We start from the raw sequence: 23,864 nt of genomic DNA, 5'->3' as shown, positions 1-23,864 counted from the left end.
CTTGATATTTTGTTATATGTGCTGTGACATTCATACATTGTTTAGTGAGGCAAAAGTGTCCAAATACATTTTGGGGCCAAATACATCAATCTTTTGATAAAACACTAAGATTTTGCGTCACTAGACTATTTTTGGTTCCCCAAAGAATCTCTCTGTGAAAAGTTAATTTTAACAATCTAAAGAAACTGTTTCCACTATAAAGAACATTTTGTGGAACGGAAAGGTTCTTCGTGGAACCATCAATGACAATAAGGAAACTTTATTTTTAAGAGTGATAATATGTTCTCAGTAAAACATATAAAAAAATAAAAATAAATAAACTTCTGGTGCAGGTCAAGAAGGACATGATCAAATTGTGTCAACAAGGTCTTGATATGCACATAGATCATATCACACATTCTTTCTAAGACAGTGACACCATGTACTTGATAAGTACAGGTATAGTAGAATTGTGAGGGATTGAGAGATGTCAAGGATGAGCCATTGTCAGCTGGTAATGAATGTAATTCTGCAGAACTGGGTGGTGTTACATTAGTGATAAAACTTTCCTATACTGTCATTGCAAAATATGTGTAAAAAAAATACAAGAGACAAAATAGGTAACATAAGAATCATTGACCTGTTAATGGCCCGTCCTGACAACAACACATGCAATGAGAGCAGTTAAGGCCAAAAGGCTCTTTTTTTTATTCATAGATTTCTTTATTTTGTACAGACTGAGAGTCATCTATAAAAGCCTTGTAATAAAAAGATTACATCAGTTGAATGTAAAGTTTTTCCAAAAACAATCCATGAGTGACTCCACAGATAAAGATTGCTGTAATCGTGTAACATGAAAACATTGTACTTTACGGTTGCTTCTGGACTAACTTTCCAACTTAAGCTGCCAAAACATCCTGTGTGTTTCTTAACCAGTTTAAAAATGTTTCACTTATATCTTTTTTAGCATTACTCACACAGTTTCAAACTGAATGGAGGTAATTCATTGCTTTTATTTTTTCCACCCCATGTAGAAGCAAAAACTTGCTTCCATAATGACATTCAGTTTCTCTTGAATTTACAAACCTGCATCTAGAAAACTATTAAAAATATGTGTAATGAAATTAGATTTTTTACCAATCTAATCAGTTTACTCTACAATAAAACAGTTCAAAGAGGACCGCTGTGGACCACACATGTCCATCTCTGCTTCTGCAATGGTCCTCAACACATTTGGATGTCTCTGACAAGCATATAAAAAGACTTGAGATGAATATCAGACTAAAGTCTGACTAAGTTACTAGTGTTTGTACAAAAAACTCCAGTTCTCCATGGATAAAACTCCTCAGGAAACAAGCAGTTACATTTTGGTCTCGCTGTCAGGGATCTTAGCGTTCTCAGACTCGCTCTCCTGAGAGATGAGCTGATATGATTTCTTGGTCTCGTTCTCCTCCACGACGGAGTTCCCGATCTCGGCATCGATAGAGCGCAGCTCGTGACGGGACAGGTGCTCCACTATGCCAGCACCGATGGAGTCGCCCAAAACATTAGTGGTGGTGCGCAGTCGATCTCTGAAATGGCAGAGGAAAACAAACATGGTGGAATTAGGCTGTGTTTGACCCACATACACCAGAACATCTTATCAAAGTCATCTCCTCTTGTCAATGGTGTTTCATTCTCTGGTTTACACAGCTGGATCGCTTAATGTCACTTGAGCCGTTGTTGTGTTCTGAGGGCCTCATGTGGCCTCCGCTTAAGAAAAACAGTTCCTCCATCTTGTGTGGTGTTTTGCTAACCCATCTTTCCTAGCATGAACGCTCCTCACAATGCCTCTTCTGTTCTGTATGCTGCTTTAACCAGCACATCATCTGAAGAAAAGGTCCCTGACTGGACTTGTATTCAGTGACTGCTTTGAATGCGGTGGGAATAACGGTCTCAAGAACATGCTATCGGATACAGGTGTTGTTGTTCAGAGGGTCCTAAAACTCATTTGAAGCAGATGTTGCATGGGCATGTACAATTTGTTTATGAGTTATGGAATGTGAAAGATGGAATATCTTGCTTTCTGCCCAGCTCTGAATTTCTGCGTGGGTCTGTGTGTAGGAATAGTACATCAAAGCATGTCTTCAGATGGATAACGCTTTTCACAAAGCACATTGTTCCAAAGCAGCTTTACATAAAATCAAAATGTTAATGTTTTTTATATCTTAATATCTTCATGCCTTAGGCCCTGTTTACACCTGGTATTAAGATGCGTTTTGGTAGATCAGAGTAGACGAGGAAGACATTCCCATTCACACCTGGTGTTTTAATCCGTCTCTTTTGTCCACTTTCTACCACTTCTGTCCTGATGAACAGGTAAATGTATGGACTTTTTCAGCTCTTTTGATCTAATGGACGAAATAAGCTCAAGCAACTTGCATATGAAAGTGACCAGAGACGACAGAAAAACATACAGAGAACATCAGCTTTCATTTCTGCTCTGACAGCCGCAAGACCAGCCGAACGCTGTGAGTGTGTGTTAGAAATCAGGAATGGTGAGAGAACATTGTGTTTGGTGCGTTTTTCATCTTCAAACCAAACTTGGGTCTTCAGCCGAGAAAGTTTAAATCCCGTCTGTCTAGAGCTCTTCCCATAATGTTACTCATTAGTTCAGTAGTCGGAGAGTAGACGGTCTTTTGTGTCTGTTTGAACACACTCGACCACATGAGCGTTTACACTACGAAAGCAATCCGGTCGAATGTGTTTTCGACTTCCTCTGGAAGAGGGTAAAACTGGACAAGCTGGACAAAAATATTATTGACCAACTCTGTATCTATATAAAGTTGGATATCCAACTTTTTCCAGCATACAGTATATACAGCACACTCACATAAAGTGATATATACACTATAAACTGTAGCAAATCTCAACTGCCTGATTTTTTAATTTTCATTGCAAAATTTCAATATATTATCGTCCAGCTCTTTATCCAAAGTTGTATATAAAGTATATAAGTAAGTATGTCCAACTTTATCCGCATACATACAGTATACTCACATAGGGTGATCTATGCTATATAGCAAATCTCAACTGCTTGATTGCTTGTATCGTCTTAAAATGTAAACTATATTATCACACAACTATAAGGCAAGGAGATATTAAGATATTATAAACATCAACATGATTTCCTGTGTATTGTGAAAGGCGCTATACAAATTAATAGGAATCTGAAAATTCTTCAACATTTCCAGGGGCCGGTAACATAACCCTGTGTTTGTTAAAGCTGTAGTTGTTCAAACATTTCTTCCTATCCCAGTTTAATGTGTAAAACTTGAAGTAAGCCATGCATTTATTGAGTCTTATGAGGGATGATCTCACACACAAAAATACTTTAAACATTCGTCATAATACACAAAATGCAGTACTCACAGGAACCAGTCAACAGCAATAATTAGAGTGATGTCATCAGTAGGCAGTCCCACAGAGGTCAGCACTATCACCATGGTAACCAGGCCGGCCTGAGGTATTCCAGCTGCACCAATACTGGCTGCTGTTGCTGTGATGCTTCAAAAATTACACAAAGAATGCATTCCAATATCAATTTTGGTTTCACTTTGATAAAATACTGAATGGTGTGAGAAATGAACAACATTTAAGGCAAGATAATGCAGAAAAAAAACATTTTCATGCACTGGCCAATTTTAAAATTATAAGAAAAACATTCAAAATACACATTTAAGTGTTTTTGTATTGCACTTCATCTATTTGCATTTGTAGATTTCAATTAAAATACGTATATATTTAAAGGCTGTTTTCTCTCGTGCTCTTTTTAAATAAGAAATCTCTATTTCAGAGCACTTACATTCGCCACACTCCAGTTTTAGCTATATTCTAACGGTGTTTTTTTTTTTTTTACAGAAGCGGTTTTTCATATAAAATTTTATTTCTAAAAACAGTGATTTTTTTCCGGACAGTTGATAGTATTTATTTATGGAGCGATAAAAAGACATACCCAAATTCTTCTGTAAATCCTTTTACTCTAATATGTCAACAAAATGAAACAAGAAGTTTGAACCTACTTCCAATTCCAATGTTCATTTTTCTGTTCTTGAAATTGTTTAAATTAGATATTAAAAATAGCATATTTGCATATTTAAACATAACATTTCAAACATGTTTTGAACAATTTGATCTCATTCATTTAATGTGATTAATTAACTGGGGAAGTATGGTGATTACATATTTTACTCAATTGCCTTAACTGAATAAATGTTGTACGCAGTCATAAAATACGTTTTTTTTATGTTTCCTATCTGTACCTGATGGTTAGGATCTCTCCAAAGTTCATCTCCATGTTATTGACCTGTGCGATGAAGATGGCAGCCAGAGCCTCGTACAGAGCTGTGCCGTCCATGTTAATGGTGGCTCCCACGGGCAGCACAAAACGGGTTACACGTTTATCCACATGGTTGTTTTCCTCTAGACACTTAAAGGTGATGGGCAAAGTGGCAGAGCTACGGAGAAACACAGCAGATTTGAAATTCTGTCCTTTACTCATCATGATGTTCCAAACCCATTATAACATTATTCCATGGAACACGAAAGGAAAATGTTGCGCAATTTCGACACAAGCTGGAGCGCTACGGCAAAAGAAAACATATTTTACTTATGAATGTGAGTTTGCAGTCTGTATTGAATGTGATGCAAAGAGAAAACAGTGTAGAGGACATAATTACAGGAATGACAAGTCCTCGAGGACTGCACACCAAAACAACAAATGCCTCTTATATATTTTTAGTGGATCAAAAACATACAGTACAACAAAAATTTTTAACGAAGTACTATTATGGATCAAGTTAATAAATAGATGCTGAAAAAAAGTTGATTCTGATTATTATGGGTGTAAAAGCTCACCTGGAAGAGGTACCAAGAGCAGTGACAAGGGCTTGCAGAAGTCCAGCGATGAACACAAATGGATTTTTACGCGTCACAAGGAAGTAGAGCAAGGGCAGTACAATAAATGCATGTATCGATAAGCCGATGATGACTGTCATGGTGTACATTCCCAACTGGCCTCCCATTTCTGATATATCATCCATCTCAACTATCTTTCCAGCAATCAGGAACAATATGCCCAGTGGAGCGTACCTGTGGTGTGAAAACAGAGAGTGAATCGTTCTGATTATTGAGTTCCCACCTGACTTCCTTACTGAATCGCATATAACTTTTCAAGCACAATGTTGATAAGAAATCAACCGCGAACCAGGAAATATTATTACAAAACAGTGATATTTATGTGGAACAAATTCATACTAAAATTAACTGCGAAAGCACCCTGGTTTATAAAACTTAATCATCATGGTGTATGCTAAATTATTGAGCTTTTTTTTCCAGCATGTTAACAGACTCAAATCAAATGTTGACAGTACATGTATATGTACTTTATATACAGGTCCTTCTCAAAAAATTAGCATATTGTGATAAAGTTCATTATTTTCCATAATGTAATGATAAAAATTAAACTTTCATATATTTTAGATTCATTGCACACCAACTGAAATATTTCAGGTCTTTTATTGTTTTAATAACTGAGTGCATAACTGAACATAATTATTTGAAGGTTGACTTTTTTTTGTATTAAAAACACTTATTTTATTGGTTGGATTAAATATGCTAATTTTTTGAGATAGGAATTTTGGGTTTTCATGAGCTGTATGCCAAAATCATCAGTATTAAAACAATAAAAGACCTGAAATATTTCAGTTGGTGTGCAATGAATCTAAAATATATGAGAGTTTAATTTTTATCATGACATTATGGAAAATAACGAACTTTATCACAATATGCTAATTTTTTGAGAAGGACCTGTATATATATATATATATATATATATATATATATATATATATATATATATATATATATATATATATATATATATATATATACACACACATATACATATACACACACACACACACACACACACACACACAATTTAGATTTTAAACACTTTACAACTGATAAATGACAGAAAAGATGGAATTCTTTCAGTGTCTTAGCAAAGTAGTTCATTATTATATGAGTGCCAATATGGAACTTTTTCCAACAAATTCTGTTTAATTTGCTTATATTCCAGTTAGTCTGCTTGAAAGTAAAATGATAAAAAAAAACATTCATGGCAGGTCATGACATGGTTTATCATAGTTTCATAGCCAGTGAAAAACACAGTTTAGTTAATAAATAAATAAATATGTCAATTAATTTGCTCAAAGCTGAAAACTTTCCCACTCTAAATCACTCACCACATGATAATTGCAACCAGCCTCATGATGGCCTCATTCAGACAGTCAAAGAAATCCCGCAGAGGTTTACCCTGCTCCTTCATGCTCCCGATGATGAGGCCAAAGCACATGGAGAAGACCACCAGTCCGAGTGCATTGATTCCATTAACCGTTCCCAGCACTGGTATCACCTCTTCATGTTTGACTTCCTGCGACCCGTTATTCAAACTGTCGTTCATCAGAATTTTAACTGTGACCACTCGCTTGGCATTTTTTGTTTTAAACTGTGGAAGGTAGAGAGAATAGAAACAGTTAACCTGGTTTTGTTCACCATCTTATGGGGGACTAGATTTTTAGTGTTTTTTGTGCATTAAAAACGTACCTGTTGTGTACAAGCTTGCACTAAATTAGGAGGAAACATGTTTCTGTTAAAAAAAGAATAAATATAAAGTTAAAAAGAAAAAAAAACAGACATAATAAAATTAAATTAAAACCGATCTTCACTATACCTGATTAGATCGAGGAAAGCGTCTGCTGGACTGACTTGTTCTATTTTCTCGTGTTTTGTGAATTCGTCTCTAGAGCCTCTTCCTGGGTGGATGATGAGCACCATGACGATCCCAATGAATACAGCGATGATAGTGGTGGTGGTGTAGTAAACTACAGCTCTCACACCCATCTTACCCGACGCTCGGCTGTCCAGAGCGGCCATACCTGCACACAGGTGACGTTAGACCGCAATATGAGTTAGTTCACACGATTCTGTGCATGCATGTGCATATAGTATTGCAAGCAACAGCATGTACTAGACATACAGTGGTAGTCAAACGTTTGCACACTCTTACTCATTCTACACACGCTTACAAATGTTTAGGGTCAGTAAAAAGTCTCTTATGTTCACCAAAGCTGCATTTATTCTATGAAAAATATAGGAAAACAGTAAGATTGTGAAATATGAATACAATTTAAGTTTTCTTAATATTATATATTTATATATATACAGTATATATATAATTTATTATTAAAGGATAGCCTCTTGAGATGCATCATCTCATTTTCAAGAGGGTCCTATTATATATATATATATATATATATATATATATATATATATACACACACACACACACACACACATATATTATATTAAGTTTTCTATTTACTATGTAATTTATTCCTTTGCTGCAAAGCTGAATTTTCAACATCATTACTCCAGTCTTCAGTGTCACATGATCCTTCAGAAATCATTCTAATATGCTGATTTGCTGCTGATTTCCACATTTATTTTAAATAGAAGTCTTTTGTGACATTATTACTGTTTTTACTTTGATCATTTAATGCATCCTTGCTGAATCAAGTATGAAGTGTTTTTTAAAAAAAAAATCTTACTAACCTCAAACTTTTGAACAGTAGCGTATATTATTGAAATAACACAAATGGCAGTATATGAATTATGTGGTGACCTTAAAATTAAGAAGAAACATGTATGCTGGATATTTGTTGGTTCCAGTCCATAGTTGTTGAATAAAAGCTTTGTAAAGAAGGACAATTCATGTTTATCTACAAAGCGAATTTAAAGGTAGGGTATAATTTCGGAGAAGCTGGCAATAGCAAGCTATCTTTGAAAAAATAGGATCCCACCCTCCCTTCAGAGCGTCTCCAAAGCCACGCCTCCTTCAAAACACATGAACACACACGGCACATACAGGTCCTTCTCAAAAAATTAGCATATTGTGATAAAGTTAATTATTTTCCATAATGTAATGATAAAAAATAAACTTTCATATATTTTAGATTCATTGCACACCAACCGAAATATTTCAGGTCTTTTATTGTTTTAATACTGATGATTTTGGCATACAGCTCATGAAAACCCAAAATTCCTGTCTCAAAAAATTAGCATATCATGAAAAGGGTCTCTAAACGAGCTATTAACCTAATCATCTGAATCAACTAATTAATTATAAACACCTGCAAAAGATTCCTGAGGCTTTTAAAAACTCCCAGCCTGTTTCATTACTCAAAACCGCAATCATGGGTAAGACTGCCGACCTGACTGCTGTCCAGAAGGCCATCATTGACACCCTCAAGCAAGAGGGTAAGACAGAAAGAAATTTCTGAACAAATAGGCTGTTCCCAGGGTGCTGTATCAAGGCATCTCAGTGGGAAGTCTGTGGGAAGGAAAAAGTGTGGCAAAAAACGCTGCACAACGAGAAGAGGTGACCGGACCCTGAGGAAGATTGTGGAGAAGGACCGATTCCAGACCTTGGGGAACCTGCGGAAGCAGTGGACTGAGTCTGGAGTAGAAACATCCAGAGCCACCGTGCACAGGTGTGTGCAGGAAATGGGCTACAGGTGCCGCATTCCCCAGGTCAAGCCACTTTTGAACCAGAAACAACGGCAGAAGCGCCTGACCTGGGCTACAGAGAAGCAGCACTGGACTGTTGCTCAGTTTTGCATGTCATTCGGAAATCAAGGTGCCAGAGTCTGGAGGAAGACTGGGGAGAAGGAAATGCCAAAATGCCTGAAGTCCAGTGTCAAGTACCCACAGTCAGTGATGGTCTGGGGTGCCATGTCAGCCGCTGGTGTTAGTGCACTGTGTTTTATCAAGGGCAGGGCCAATGCAGCTAGCTATCAGGAGATTTTGGAGCACTTCATGCTTCCATCTGCTGAAAAGCTTTATGGAGATGAAGATTTCATTTTTCAGCACGACCTGGCACCTGCTCACAGTGCCAAAACCACTGGTAAATGGTTTACTGACCATGGTATTACTGTGCTCAATTGGCCTGCCAACTCTCCTGACCTGAACCCCATAGAGAATCTGTGGGATATTGTGAAGAGAAAGTTGAGAGACGCAAGACCCAACACTCTGGATGAGCTTAAGGCCGCTATCGAAGCATCCTGGGCCTCCATAACACCTCAGCAGTGCCACAGGCTGATTGCCTCCATGCCACGCCGCATTGAAGCAGTCATTTCTGCAAAAGGATTCCCGACCAAGTATTGACTATTGTGTGCATAACTGAACATAATTATTTGAAGGTTGACTTTTTTTTTGTATTAAAAACACTTCTTTTATTGGTCGGATGAAATATGCTAATTTTTTGAGACAGGAATTTTGGGTTTTCATGAGCTGTATGCCAAAATCATCAGTATTAAAACAATAAAACACCTGAAATATTTCAGTTGGTGTGCAATGAATCTAAAATATATGAAAGTTTAATTTTTATCATTACATTATGGAAAATAATGAACTTTATCACAATATGCTAATTTTTTGAGAAGGACCTGTAATGTCTGCAAAGAGTCATGAGAGATGGCGGTAAACTACCTTGTGTCTCAAAGCGCATAACAATACAATAATAATGAACGTAAACAACTTAAAGAGCTCTTAAAGGGGTGGTAAAATGCCCTTTTCACAAGATGTTAAATAAATATCTGATGTCCCAAGAGTGTGTGTGTGAAGCTTTAGCACAAAATACCCCACAGATATTTTTATATAGCATGTTAAAGTTGTCACTTTTTGAGGGTTAGCAAAAACGCACCGTTTTGTGCCTGGCCCTTTAAATGCAAATGAGCTCCCTCAGAGAGCGGGGTTTCAAGAGCTCTTGTGTGTTAGCAGCTGCGATTACCTCACGCACACACTAAAATGACAGACACTGTTCTGCCTTTAATGCTAAAACAGAGTCAGACAAAGATGGAGAGACTCAAGAAGAAGTGACAACATGTAGAATGCAACAGGACGTCTCTGAATGGTTAGTTGATTAATTTTTGTTGCTGATGTGGAGTTAACTATCTTCAATTAGCACATTCTGTCATGATAATCTATAAATCGCTCGTATAAGAACTGTTGTGAGATGCACACAGAGTGACTTTTTATTGGATGTGAAAAGAAGGATGCTAAAGTTTGAGCTGACTCACAAATGTACTCTTATACAACTACTTTTCCTCTTCTCAACATGGACTGCGTGTCCCGGGGTCGGGGTTTATGTACATTTTAGGGTTGCTGATGTCACTAACCCGGTAGGAATGTCATGTAGTCTCTACCAGCCATTTGTTGTAGTCCTTTTCTTTTAAAGCAAATATCTCCCTTTGCTTTGAACTTTGAGCACTGTAACTTTGCAGATGTTGTTTATGCTCAAACAGCAACATTTCACACTAGCTAAAGTCAAAAAAGTGAAATCGTGTTTTACCGCCCCTTTAATTGTACCACCTGCTGCAAATTGAATTTCGGCATTGATAGTGTTGACATAGAAACGCATAAAAACAGCTCGGGTTAGAACGTCACGGGTTGCCATCTCGTAATTACGGTTACGACATGGAGTGAACTCAGCATAAGCTTGTTGTTTTGGTTCAGGGGCAACTGTAAAAGGCGGCTGCTGTTTGCAAAGTTTATGGGGGAACACAAAACTTTTGCGAGAGAACACAACAGCTCCGAAATAAATTGTTCCTCCCATCTCGTTTTTTTTCAATCACCATGAACCTATAAAAAGAAAGAAAGAAAGAAGTCTCTACGTTGATGCTTAACAACAATACATTATATAGCAGTAAAACAGTATATTTCCTGAAGTTCACTGACCACAAGTGCCATTCAACATTTCTCTCTATAGGACTGAAACAGCCATTGTATGGAACTATGTATGTCTTCCATTATTGTGGTAAGGTGTGTGTGTGTGTGTGCTCCTAGTGATCTCACCGCCCCTGAGCCCATAAAGCCCTCAAGCCCCTCAGCTTCCACCCCAGCACCCACAGACACAGTGGCCTGGGAACCTTCTGCACAGGTCATGTTCTCTTCCTGCTGCTCTCATTAGTTCTCATCTCCATGGTAATGATGACTTCCCCTGCAAGAGTCTTATAAAGTCTTATTCTTCTATACTGCAAAGTAATTACCTCACATACACACACACACACAGTCTTCAAAGACGAATTGTGTGTGACCCCTCACAAAGAAATTCTCCACTAATGAGAGCACACTCTTCATGGCCATCTGCGAACGGGCAAATTTTTGCTGATAAACTAAATCTGTCTGTTCCATCAAGTAGCTGTTTAATCAAATATTTATATTTCTAAGCAATTGTTAAGGGCTGGGCAATATGACCAAATTCTAATTTCCCGATACGAGAAATTTTATTTCACGACAACAATATATATCACAATATAGTTATTTTATCCCATTTGTAATTAAATATAAGAAAAAAGAAGCAAACAAACAATAGGACAAACAATACACCAAAATGTGAATTAGAGAAATTAAAGGGATAGTTCACCAAAAATGAAAATTCTGTCAGTAATTACTCACCCTCATGTTGTTCCAACCCCGTAAGGCTTTCGTTCATCTTCAGAACACTAATTAAGATATTTTTGATTAAATCTGAGAGCTGGCCTCTAGGCAATTTCATTCAGAAAGCGCTACGACGTGTGCGCGAGAACTGAGAAGATGAAGCTCACGATCATTTAATGGTAAAGTGTAAAAGGCAAGCCATTCATTTTGCGGCATTGGTAAGGCACTTTTACGTTTTCTCGTTGGTTTATCACGATTCTGACATCCAGGAAATGCACACGTTGCACTTTAGAACCATTTTGAACACTACATCGAGACCCGTCTGCGTCCTCTTCTCAGTTCTCGCGCATGCGTCGTGGCGCTCTCGTGAACTCACATCAGAGGCCCACACGGAAGAAAATGAATAGTTTGAATATAGTCATTATTTATGGGGTTTTGTTGCACACAAAAAGTATTCTCGTCGCTTAATAAACTTAAAGTTTCTGTAGTCACTTGGACAATTTTAACGATGTCTTTACTAACTTTACTGGGCCGGCAGATGCAATTACCTAGAGGCCTATGAAGGAGTGAGCCAGTTCTCAGATTTCATTAAAAATATCTTAATTCGTGTTCCGAAGATGAACAAATGTCTTACGGGGTTGGAACAACATGAGGGTGAGTAATTACTGGCAGAATTTAAATTTTAGAGTGAACTAACCCTTTAAGTTTTTCAAGTTCAAGTTCAATTTCATTTTATTTATATAGCACATTTACAACAGCCACTAGGCTGACCAAAGTGCTTTACAAAACAACCATATAAGAAAATAAAACCAGCATAACAACACATAAAACACAAATAAAAGCAGCAAAGCTAAGAGCAACCTTAGAACAACCTTAGCTAAAAAAGTAGGGTGGTCAATGGTATCAAAAGCTGCCGAAAGATCTAAGAGAACAAGAACCACAATATCTCCAGAATCAGTATAGAGATGCATATCGTTTAGAGATAAATACCAGGAGGGCGGACTCAGTGCTGTGAGCAGTCCTAAAACCAGATTGAAAAACCTCATAGATACAATTATTTGACAAAAAGTGTTGGAGTTGATCCAGCACAGTTTTCTCCAATAGCTTAGAAATGAAAGGTAAGACGGAGATAGGCCGTTTCAACAGATACAATAGATTTCAGGTACAATAGATTTGTTTAACATGCAGTTAGAATTAGTACAGAAATTTTATAATCAATTGTAAAAATGAAATATTGCAGTCTTCACTGTATGAATTAAATATAAAAGTATTCTTATTAATGCTAAGGGACCGTTCGGTATTTATGGAAAGGGCCACCGGAGGAAAATAGGGGAGGGTCATGTCTTTTTATTCTTTGTTGAGGGGAGGGTCACCCAACTTTTGTATTCATGAAAACAGCAAAATTTCAAAGTGGCTTGTTTGGTGAATATTTTTTCTATGTAGCTTTATGTAGCTCTCTCGGTCTCGGTCCCCCTATCAGATGGTTCTGACCCAACAAAAATCCAGTTTGGCGCTGTCTGACAGTACGCGCGCACTGTTTACCCGGCATAGCTTTAAAGCACGAGCAAATAATGAACTTTTGTGATTGCGAATAAGTGCAGTGTCCTGTGAGTGTAACTCTACCGCGGCATTAACATGTGATATGAATGTACATTGAGTGTATTGGGACTGAGGCGCCAGAACTGCAGCTGATAGAATGTGCGCTGTATGATACTACCATATTTTAGATTCCATTCTTATTGTGTTTCCACAACAATGTTAGTGAGTAAATCTACTGAAATTGCCACCATAACAGTGGAGTGTGATGTGTGAGACGTAGGGCTACCACATTTTTAAATTACTATTAGAATTATTTTAAGTTAACATAATAAAATACGCAGACCTACACCAAAAAAAATAGTTGAGGATAAATTCTTTAAAATTGGGCAATTCCAGCGTTATGGACGTGACATTTGCAGTCAAAACTTGAAATATAAATTATCAGAAAATGCATTTAATAAGGAATCTGTTTATATATCCATATCCCATAATGAAGGAGTCAAGACATTAGAAAAATATCAGTCTACAAATGCGTTTTATATTTAAAATGAGCGAAATACACGTGACGTGACACAACAAATCATTAACTTTTAGGTGGCAAAATATTTTTTAATAATTCTACGAATTAGGCTACACTGCGCAAAACAAAAGTAGGCTAATAACCAGATGAAGAAGGGTCGGCCTCCACAGAACATAAAATATTATTTTTTATTTTATTTTTCGTGTTCGCATTTATGAGGAAAAACACTGTTACGGACGTGACAGTTCTCCGTTACGGACATGACCGCTCTGAAAGCGACTTCAGAAAGCACAAAGTAAATTTAGTTTTTTATTAATTGTATCTTAATTTTAATTAATGTTTCATCAACCAATTGCCTGGATTTAATAAATAAGTAAATATAATAGAAAATAGATCATCATGACACGGAGTCGCCGGCGCGTGAACTGGACTCTCGTCTCATAAATGAACCGAAACTCAGCGTGTAATGTACTTGCCTCACAGACTTGAGAAATATATAGAAAGCTTGATGTCTACTTTTAAAAACGAAAAACAGACTGCTCTCTGCTTATGCAATCCGTATGAAATCTGCATCTCTCTCTGGCGCTTTAGCCTACTGTGAAGATCGCGAGTCAGCATCGTCAACTTCATCCTGAAGCCGACACACTGACACAGAAAAAACTTGTTTATTAATAAACAATTAAAATCTCTCCTTGCTATATTTGACATATTCATAATCATTACTTTTGCCGGTTCTTTGTGGCAGCTTTAAGATACTTTATTGGGAGTGCCACCCTTGTTACATGAACGCGTCACCACTGCATCAGCACTGAAAATCTAAAAATCTAAATCTAAAATAAAAAATTATGATACGAACCGAATTGTAGGTTTGGTCTATCGTTACAGCCTTAGTAAGATGAGAAAGCAGGAGTTTAGTTGTTTGTCATGGTTGTAAAAAAACAATGGCTATCTGAACATCTTTGCCAAGCGCAAAGATGTCATGCCTTTTTCCAGGGGAGGGTCATGCCTTTTTTCACAATCATTTTTGAGGGTCATAGAAAAATTTATTACCGGCAAATGGAGGGTCAAGTCTTTTTTGTCTACAGATCTCAAAACTCCTCCGGTGGCCCCTTAAATAAATAACGAACAGTCCCTAACAAAGTTCAGACTCAAGAGCAGTAAATTATTTTCTCTTTTGTTTGATTCACATTAATGACAGAGAGCAGCAGGTTTATTAGGCTGCTGTCCCTTTAAGACCAAACACACGGATCCATTATACTGATACATATCCAGTTTACACCCAACTGTTTACTTTCACTTGAGACATAACTGGCTGTGTTTACATGAATACTCCACACGATAGGCATTTTGACATAATTGCCTGTGTATTCGACAGTTCAAGCACAATAAGACATGAATTCGCATGCTGAGACTAGTCTTTCTGTGCACTCGATTATAGTCTGTGTCAGTCAGCGAGAGCACCGCATTGAGTTCTTTTTTTACTGCTTATTGTGCTTAGTAATTTTTTTTAACATCAAGCATATCCCAAATTCGTGATCGCCTTTTAAAAGAGGCAGCTTTCTGTGCGCGTACTTTGGCGTTGTGCCAGTCAGCACAAGCACCTTTTCAGGATATGTTGCGCTCTTTTTTACATCAAGCACATCTCACTCTTTATATTCACTTTCATGCATTTCATCAGTCTCAGAAAATTCCCAGCTTACAAGTTACCCTTTTTAGAAGTTGAGATCTCGTAATTATGGTAATTATGACATGGTGTGAACGCACCTCTAAAGACCAAAATTATCACAGACTTGAGGGTGGACTTGTAAGCAACCACCTAGCAAACACATTCTGACATCTAGCAGCACACTAAACATTCACACACTGTAAACTCTAACGCTCAGAAAAAAATATTGTTTTGAGTAGGGCCAACTCAAATAATTCAAATTAGTTCCATCAAAATAACTTTTATGAGTATTTAGAACTTTCTTTTTCTTTTGAGTTCACAAAACTGGCATATTTTCAGTAAGTTGAATTGTTTCATATTTTGCGTTTAATATTTTGTTATGCTAGTGTAGAAGAGTTTCTGTTATGTTGGATTTTTTTGGGGTTACCATCATGTGGAGCATGAGCTTGGTTTGAGAACAGTGTCTGTTAAATGTTTTAAATTGCTGTATTCAATCAGCAAGTGCTATGCTATGCTGATGCTTTCAAAGCTTCGTGTAACTAATTAGCAAGGTAACATTTATTGAATTAGCTGGTTTCCAACCTCAAATTATTTGAGTTTTGCCAACTTATTCAGGTTTACAGTGCAAAGGATGAATGTGAAAATATGTACAGGTCACATTTAACTGTAAAAATAAAAAGAAATAAAAAAGAAATTATAGTTTGCATAAAGAAAAATGTACATTTAGTTATAGTTTTATAATACTGTATATACATGTGTATATATATATTTATATACATATTATATGTATATACAGTTGTAATCGAAATATTCAACTCCCATTGCAAATCAGGTTTATTGGCAAAATTTACAGACTTTCAACTGTTAGCAATGAACAAATTAAACAAAAATGTTTCAAGTGGTTTCCCCAAATTCAACTGAAAACGCAACTATTAATGACTTCTGCAGTCTGGAAATTATTCAACCCCTTCATGACAAGCATCTTTAGTACAAACAAGACATATAACCAGAGACCAGCTTCTGGCAGCGTTTCTGAGGAATCTTAGCCCATTCCTCATGAGCAATGGCCTCCAGTTCAGCATTATTCTTGGGTTTGCGTGAAGCAACCGCCTTCTTCAAATCCCACCAGTGATTTTCTATGGGGTTCAAGTCAGGTGACTGTGATGGCCACTGTAGAATCTTCCATGAATTCTTCTATTCCCTTGAAACATACCATTGATCCACAGAGCTGAAAAGATCCAGGTTTGTTTCATCGCTACACAGAACAGAATTCCAAAACTTCTGTTGCTTATTTATATGATTTTGAGCCCTTTTCTTATACTTTTGAGTCAGTACTCAGTAGTTGTGTAGGTCTTGGAGTTCTGGCATGGAAACCGCATGTGTTTAGAACGCGACTGTGCAGCTGAACCCTCATTGGGGAAACCAATTGAAACATTTGTTGTGTTGAGCTATTTCAATTACTTTTGTTTGATTTGTTCATTGCAAACAGCTGAAAGTCTGTAAATTTTGCCCAAAAAAATTATTTGCAATGGGGATGAATAATTTTTTTCTGTATATGCGTGTCTGTGTATATATACACATATAAACACACATATATAACTATATATATATACATATATGTACACACATATATGATATAAACAAACTTTTGTGTTAGATGCAATTAATCGATTTGACAGCACTATATAGTTACAAACCTTTTTTAGGTTAGATGCAATTAATTGATTTGACAGTACTACATTATTAAAGAAGCTTTATTTTACAGTTTATATAATTAGGTTTTCATTACTGTAAAATAAAGCTTTTTTCTTCAGAAAATGGAAAGATCTTGTTTTTCTATTTCATTCCCTCAGGTTTTTATACAGTAATAAAACGGCTCTCTTTAGTCTGATTTTTGTGACATTTTACAGCATTTTAAATCACAGTGTATTTACATTTGTGCATTCTGCTTAGTTAATGTATGGCTGGGCAGCTATTGAACAGTTTGTCATTGTTTTGGCTTTTACAGATTTGGCTGACCCGACAAGCTTTGATGCACCACATGCCACGTGTACGTGCATGGTTATGTACTGAGCATTTGATCTAAATGGGCCTTTACTGTGTCATTGATGTTCAGCCTTGTGAGTGACTGCAAGTTAAAGCAAGAGAGAAACAAACAGCATACATCTGAAAAGATCTTTAAAGTCAGCTGCTATTGTAAGTCAATATGAAATTAAAATAAGCTATTAATACACATTTCAGGTCTTTCCAAAGAAGTGAACATCAAAATGGAATAATTTGCTTTCCTTTTGAGAGGACATCATGAATATCTTTTCCTTTTTAACCCCTCCGCTCCAGCCATCTGACTCAATTCTAGTATGTAACATCCACTTTCCTCAATCCAATCAATTTTCTATGGATAAAATCAAGTCCTGCCAAACATTTTCTATTTTAAATACCACATTTCACACTGAAATAGGTCCGATTATGTATGTGAAATGGCTTGTGAATGACGTTTCATGTGGCCTCTATAGGATTAAAGCAGCTATTTAACTTTCAAAAATGAATAAAACTAAAAGTATTGTCTTCTTTATTATATAAGTTGTTAGTCCTATAGTCAATCTTTACAGCTGAATAGCAGACATCAATCTATCTAGAAACAGTTTGCGGCTTTATTTAGAAGGCAGCCAATGCTATTTATACACAGAGAATGAGTGTGAGAGAGAGAGGTGACTGAACGAAGCTTTTGTTCGTTTCTCTGCATGGTCACTTTGACCCTTGACCTCTGGTCCGTTTGGAAATAGACAATCAAAGCACTGACCTTACAAACGCTCTCACCTGCCCCCATGTTTCTTAACTGGTCAAACCCCTCAGAGAACTTATGTTAACATTCTTTAGGGATCTACTTTACTTTTAAACAAAACAAACGATTTTATACTTTTGCCTTGTGTTCCAGTGCAAATTTTGAAACATTCTTAGTTCAAAAGAAGCAAAACGACTAAGATACTAACCCCCGATTTAAAAGACAAGGCGGTTTAGTCCCAGACTAAAATGCATGTTTGAGCTGTTTTAAATGAAAGAACCTTGAACACACATACCTTAAAATATATCAGTGCCATTGTTTTGTCTCAGGATGCACAGCAGTAATGTTGTTTTCTTAGGCACGTTTATAAAAGCTACTTGAATTTCCTAATTGAACTAAGGCCTAATCCTGGATTAATCTAAACCCTGTCTGTGAAACCAGGCCTAAATCTTCGTTTAATTTTTTTTTTTCATAATTAAGTGAGTTTATCTTTAGAAATGTATCTTGATTTAACCTTCACGAGGTTAACCTTTAACCTGTTAACCTTTAAGAATTTTTAGATATTTGTAATGGACACAAAACAAAACAAGACAAAAATACTAAATAAGATAATTATTTTTAGCAGTGTAGAAGTTGGATCGCCTTTTTGGAGATCTTCAAAACTAAACTGAATCCTTCTTAAACTATTATTTTCATAAGCGTCTACAGTTTTGCTGACTATGAAATCTATTTACAAATACATTTATAGCTGCAGAAACAGACTGAATTGCTTTAGCTCTCCGAGTGACATAACAAAGGGTGAGACATAACAAATCAATCTGTCGCCCCTTTGAGCTTGACCAGATCATATTCGGCCCGTCCCCTTCCCCTGCATCATGTGCTTATCTCAGGCTCATGTTGTTCTGGGTTTAGCTGGCAGAGTTGCCCATGTCTTGTCAGTGCCTGGTGGCGCCGCAGTGGAACCGTACCTGTAATTAAACTGGACACCAGCAGGGGGAGCACCAGCATCTGCAGCATTCTCATCAGCAGCTCTCCGGGAAAGGAGAAGTACTTCACCTCTCGATATGACAATTTATACGGCCGCATTCCAAATCCCAGAATTGTACCTGTGAGAGAAACACACATGCAGCTTTAATGGGTCTAAAAAAAAAAAAAAACATAAATGTTTAAGCTGGAGTGTTTAATATACTGAAAGAGAATAAAATAAATGTCAAGATTGTGAAATAGAGTGTGTTGCACTATTCCACTGCTTTATATTTCAATTTAAAACCAATACTAATGGGATACAACAAAAATAAAATCCAACAAATTTAGATTTTCAGTTTATCCAGTTGGATCATACTGGTTCCAAATTATGATAGAAATTCCATTTAAGTGTTCATTATTGTAATTCTTTAAAGTCACCATGAAACCAAAATGGACAATACTTATTTTTTATGGAATAGTATCACTATCAATGCACTTTTTTTTTTAATTCATGTGCCTCGTAATATTTAATCAAAATATCTTCCTCTCCCTCTTTCAGCGTTATCTCTTCTCTTCTCTGATGATGCGTTTACTGGTAGGAGGGCGGGGCAACCTGTCACTCACATGAGATCCACCAATAGCAAACCAATCCAATCAAATTCCACATGACAATACCAAGTCTTGCCCTACATTTGTCCTTGTTTGAGAAGCTGTTTCACTCGGATATATGTCACAATAGCGAAAAAAACTTTATGTTGTCATTAATAGTATTCTTTTATATTATTATTGTACTATCATGACATGGGTGAGGTTCCGTGTTCTGTTATGACATCAAATGTGTAAGAATACTGAAAAATATAGGTATATGGAAATCGAATATATAAGATGAATATATAAGATATAACATATAAGATGTCGAATATATGATGAAATAACATAATACTTTTGCGAAATATTCCTGAATTCCCTGAAATATTAAGCTATGTTTTTTAAGCCAATTAATCAGCAAATATCATACCATTTTGAGATTATTAATAGCAGTTCCTGATTGGCAGATTAACAGATTTGGTTATTCCACCTAGTGTCATATTTTCTGTAAAAAAAAAATTATACACACACACATAAATATATATATATATATACACACACACACACACATACATACATATATACACACACATTTTTACTTTCATATTTAATATTTAGTAATAGATATTTAGTATTTTTATTTAATTGGTACTTTTATATTCAATTGTTTAATTTATTTATTTTATTAAATTCTAATATTGTATGTTACCCCGCATTATATTAAATATTTACTTTTAGATTAAAAGTTTTTAATGTTGTTTATATGTCTATGTGGTGTTTTTAATATGCTTTAAGACAAACCATGTGCGAATTCCTAAGTCAACACCATTGCTGAGTATTTTCTCCTTAAAACTGCAGTGAACCAAAGACAGTCTCAAAAAACGGTTTGAAATCACTGGTGTTTCTGACATCAAAAACCTTGTAACCAATCAGGTCAACTTGTGATCGCCAACGAGTGGATCTTGGAGCTGGTGTGAGTGTGTGGAGGCGGGGCTCATTTGCATATTCATAGAACCGCGTATACTAAATAAGGCAAGGGTGTAGAGTTACATTCAAGCTATTTTAAGGCATGAAGAATTTTTTTTTCAAGGAAAAAACGTTGAAATATGTAATTCTGGTGATCAAAATTTTGTTTTAAGGGATAAAATCATTGACTTACAGCAATTAATGCTTTAATTGCATTTTTATTTAAGCCTATTTATTTATTCAATTATGATATTGTATTTTAAGATCCCTTTCAGAGTAGGAGGCACAAATGATCACAAGATCAACTATCATCTCACCAACGATGACAGCCACGACTGTGAGGATGACGAAGGCATTCCGCATGAAGAAGCCTTTGACGTCATTTGTGGTGATGTTCTGCACGGTGTTGCGGGCCCGCAGCGAGCGCTCATTGATGCCGTCCCGCAGCTGCTGTACTCTGCTGCGCTGCAGACGCGTCTCCCCGTTACTCTGAGTCATGCCTGGAGGGGGCGCCACACCGGACACACCAGACACCGCTGAACGTTTGACAAGAAACACTCCGCTGTGGGCAGTAACTGCGGAGGACAACATATAGGTAACATCATTAATGCATTTACATTACATTTATTCATTTTATCCAAAGCCTCTTACAAATGAGAACAATAGAAGCAGTTAAACTAACAATAGGACAACAATATGCAAGTGCTATGACCCTTCCCAGTTTAATCTAACCCATTTTTTTTTTTTTATAAATAAATAGATATAGAATACAAGAGAAATTGTTAGTATTAATGGATCAAGTGTTGCCCGAAAAAGATACGTCTTCAGCTGTTTCTTGAAAATGGCAGGTAAAGGTCCGAGAAAGAGATATTTATGCTTCTTTGAGATGGCACCACAAGACGACGTTCACTTGCAGAATGCAAGTTTCTGGATGGCACGTAAGTCTGAAGTAATGAGTTTAGGTAAAAGGGAGCAGAGCCAGTGGTTGTTCTGTAGGCAAAAGTCAGTGACTTGAATTTGCTGCGAGAGGCAACTGGCAACCAGTGCAATTTGTGAGGAAAGGAGTGACGTGTGTTCTCTTCAATAATAATGCAATTATCCATCATCGTGGATCAAAAAAAGTTAATCAAAGTTGTCCTAAGACAAGAATGGGCATTGTTCAAAACTCATGTATGACTTTGATGAAAGGTTTTGATCCACTTTAAATGTTGACTACTGTAATAATGATAATAGAGGCAACTACTGTTTTACGAAGAAAACGTGAGTGGCACTTGCTTATACAAAAAAAAAGCACGGCCGCAATGCTAGGATGTTGTGAGGGGTTGCATTGTGTTTGCATCACTCCAAGAAAAGTAATAGCAAACTTCTCCTCAAAGCACCCCAGCAAGCAATAGTCGCCATTTCACGTCTATGTTAACTATAGATCCGATATAATCCGGCTATGAGTAACCCATTTCTAGCCAAAATAACCTTCAATTTGGTTACATGTCGTTTTTGCCAAAATAACTGGTGAGTTGTATGATATTCCATCATATACGCAAAGACAACAGTGATTACAAGTGATTTCATTTCTGTGACATGTTATCTAATTGATAACTAGTCTATTCTTGGGCTATGGTTTAGACATCTATTAAATTTTCACTGACAGCCCAAATTTTGCCTTGTTTTAGCCTAGATGTCATGGCTGTGTTTGGACAGCTATTAGACGTCTTTTAAATACAAAATTGTTTGCTGGGACCTCAAGATTTGAATTATCAACGGTGAAATAAGAGTTACAGATACGTGCCAAATTATAATATAGGGTTAGTGGTTTGTTCAAGTATGAGCAATAAGAATAGTGATGCTTGTCTAAAAATAAAACCCTAAATCTAATCTAAATTTGTTGATCTAAATACGTTTTTAACTTTTGGATTAGGACTTTAGCTTGTTGTATCATTTGCATGCACACAATCACACTACAACAATCTCAGTTTAGTTTGTCTGTCAAATTATTTCATTAGAAGTGGTCTCTGAAACGCAGCCAGATGTGCATTTAAAATGAGCAACTGATCCTTGATACTGAGAACTGCAGCAATCTTTCCACGTGTGCTAGGAATACAGCCAGACCAAACACTACTGCTCCCCCTCTCACACACTTGGGCTCACATGGTCTGAGAAAACCAACACCCACATTCAGAAGAATAACAGACCACATACTCACATCAAAATAAAGGCATCCAGTCCAACCCTTCCTGTGACGAAGATCCTCTACGCTGAGAGACTGGAGAGAAGTGTGTACTTAGAAAGAAAAGTGCAAGAGTTTGGAAGAAAAGAACTGCAAGCATGGAGGGTGTGAGTGAGAAGGACAGGAAAGAACCAATAACAGAGTGGAGAGAAGATGAGAAGGGGCGGAGCCTGTTGAAGAGGAGGGACTGCCAGCTCAATTGTGGGAGGGTCTTTGGAAAGGCCTCGATGAAGAGATGGAGGGAAAAGCATGTGTTGGTTTCCACATGCAGCTGGCATCAAAGACCACTCTGACTCAGAAAAATTAAGTGGAAAATATTTTTGGACTATTTCCAAATGTTTTAGATTAGATTTGAGATTTTTTATTTTAGATATTCGAAAAAAGCATATTTGTGAATTGTTCGTGAGAACTAATGTGTATAAAAGCTCAGGTGTTCTAGCTCAAATACTTTCTGGATCAATCTCATATCATGCTCATCTCAAACATGATCATCAGGTTTTGTATGAACTTTCATGTCATGTGGACATGAACATTTCATGTGGATTTCATGTTGGGTCTAGTCAAAACTGTTGTTGAAGTCGATGTTAAAATCTCATTTTACTCCATACTTCTAAGTGAAATAAGTTATTCAACAGAAAATACAATTTCTTTCACGGTATGAGAAATTTTGTTTCTCGATAACTATATCTAATTTATATAACTATAAATTACAAACTACAAATACAATGGAGCAAAGATACAAATTAAATAAACTTTTTTTCAACTACAGTAAATTGCTTACATTCAACATACAAATAATACAGAAATTGATTAGGTGTATGACAGCAGTCCCTTCAAAGGGGTCATCGGATGCCCATTTTCCACAAGTTGGTGTGATTTTTTTAGGGTCTTCGTGTAAAGTTTGTAACATACTTTGGTTAAAATTCCTCAATGATTATGTAAAACAACACCCTTTTTACCTCCTCAAAAACAGCTCTGTTCACAGCGACCCGTTTTGGTGCATGTCTCTTTAAATGATAATGAGCAACTGCTCACCCCGCCCCTCTCTTCCGTGGGGCGTGTCGACACAAGATATGTAAAGTGCTGCCTTGTT

General features: G+C 36.6%; 1 protein-coding gene and 1 long non-coding RNA gene across 2 annotated transcripts; one reads left to right on the top strand and one right to left on the bottom strand.

Annotated features, from left to right (window-relative positions):
• Nucleotides 1–680: 680 nt before the first annotated feature.
• Nucleotides 681–22,926, bottom strand: slc1a3a (solute carrier family 1 member 3a). The gene is made up of 10 exons (XM_077241763.1): nucleotides 22,748–22,926; nucleotides 20,865–21,122; nucleotides 18,996–19,133; nucleotides 6,755–6,959; nucleotides 6,628–6,670; nucleotides 6,267–6,529; nucleotides 4,876–5,109; nucleotides 4,281–4,475; nucleotides 3,391–3,525; nucleotides 681–1,550 (listed from the first exon to the last, which is right to left on the bottom strand). The coding sequence occupies exons 2-10, from the start codon at nucleotides 21,043–21,045 to the stop codon at nucleotides 1,340–1,342; spliced, it is 1,605 nt and encodes a 534-aa protein (XP_077097878.1). The 5' UTR covers nucleotides 21,046–21,122; nucleotides 22,748–22,926; the 3' UTR covers nucleotides 681–1,339.
• On the top strand, nucleotides 21,024–23,539 carry LOC143749238 (uncharacterized). Its single transcript, XR_013206904.1, has 2 exons — nucleotides 21,024–21,142; nucleotides 22,640–23,539. It is a non-coding gene; the product is annotated as an uncharacterized LOC143749238 (long non-coding RNA).
• Nucleotides 23,540–23,864: the final 325 nt, after the last annotated feature.

Source organism: Siphateles boraxobius, unplaced genomic scaffold, assembly GCF_051911475.1.
Source record: "Siphateles boraxobius isolate OS27281-9 unplaced genomic scaffold, OSU_SipBor_1 24, whole genome shotgun sequence".
NCBI lineage: Eukaryota > Metazoa > Chordata > Actinopteri > Cypriniformes > Leuciscidae > Siphateles > Siphateles boraxobius.
The sequence above is the reverse complement of the archived record's forward strand: the minus strand, read 5'-3'. Positions and strand labels throughout refer to the sequence as shown.

What these genes read in the sequence shown, in the direction of transcription:
- slc1a3a (XM_077241763.1), bottom strand. Translation starts at nt 21,045, where the DNA reads ATGACTCAGAGTAACGGGGAGACGCGTCTGCAGCGCAGCAGAGTACAG. An exon ending in TGCAAGCTTGTACACAACAG is followed by an intron (nt 6,530 to 6,627) that starts GTACGTTTTTAA and finishes TACCTTCCACAG; the next exon opens with TTTAAAACAAAAAATGCCAA. An exon ending in GGAGAGATCCTAACCATCAG is followed by an intron (nt 3,526 to 4,280) that starts GTACAGATAGGA and finishes TAATTTTTGAAG; the next exon opens with CATCACAGCAACAGCAGCCA.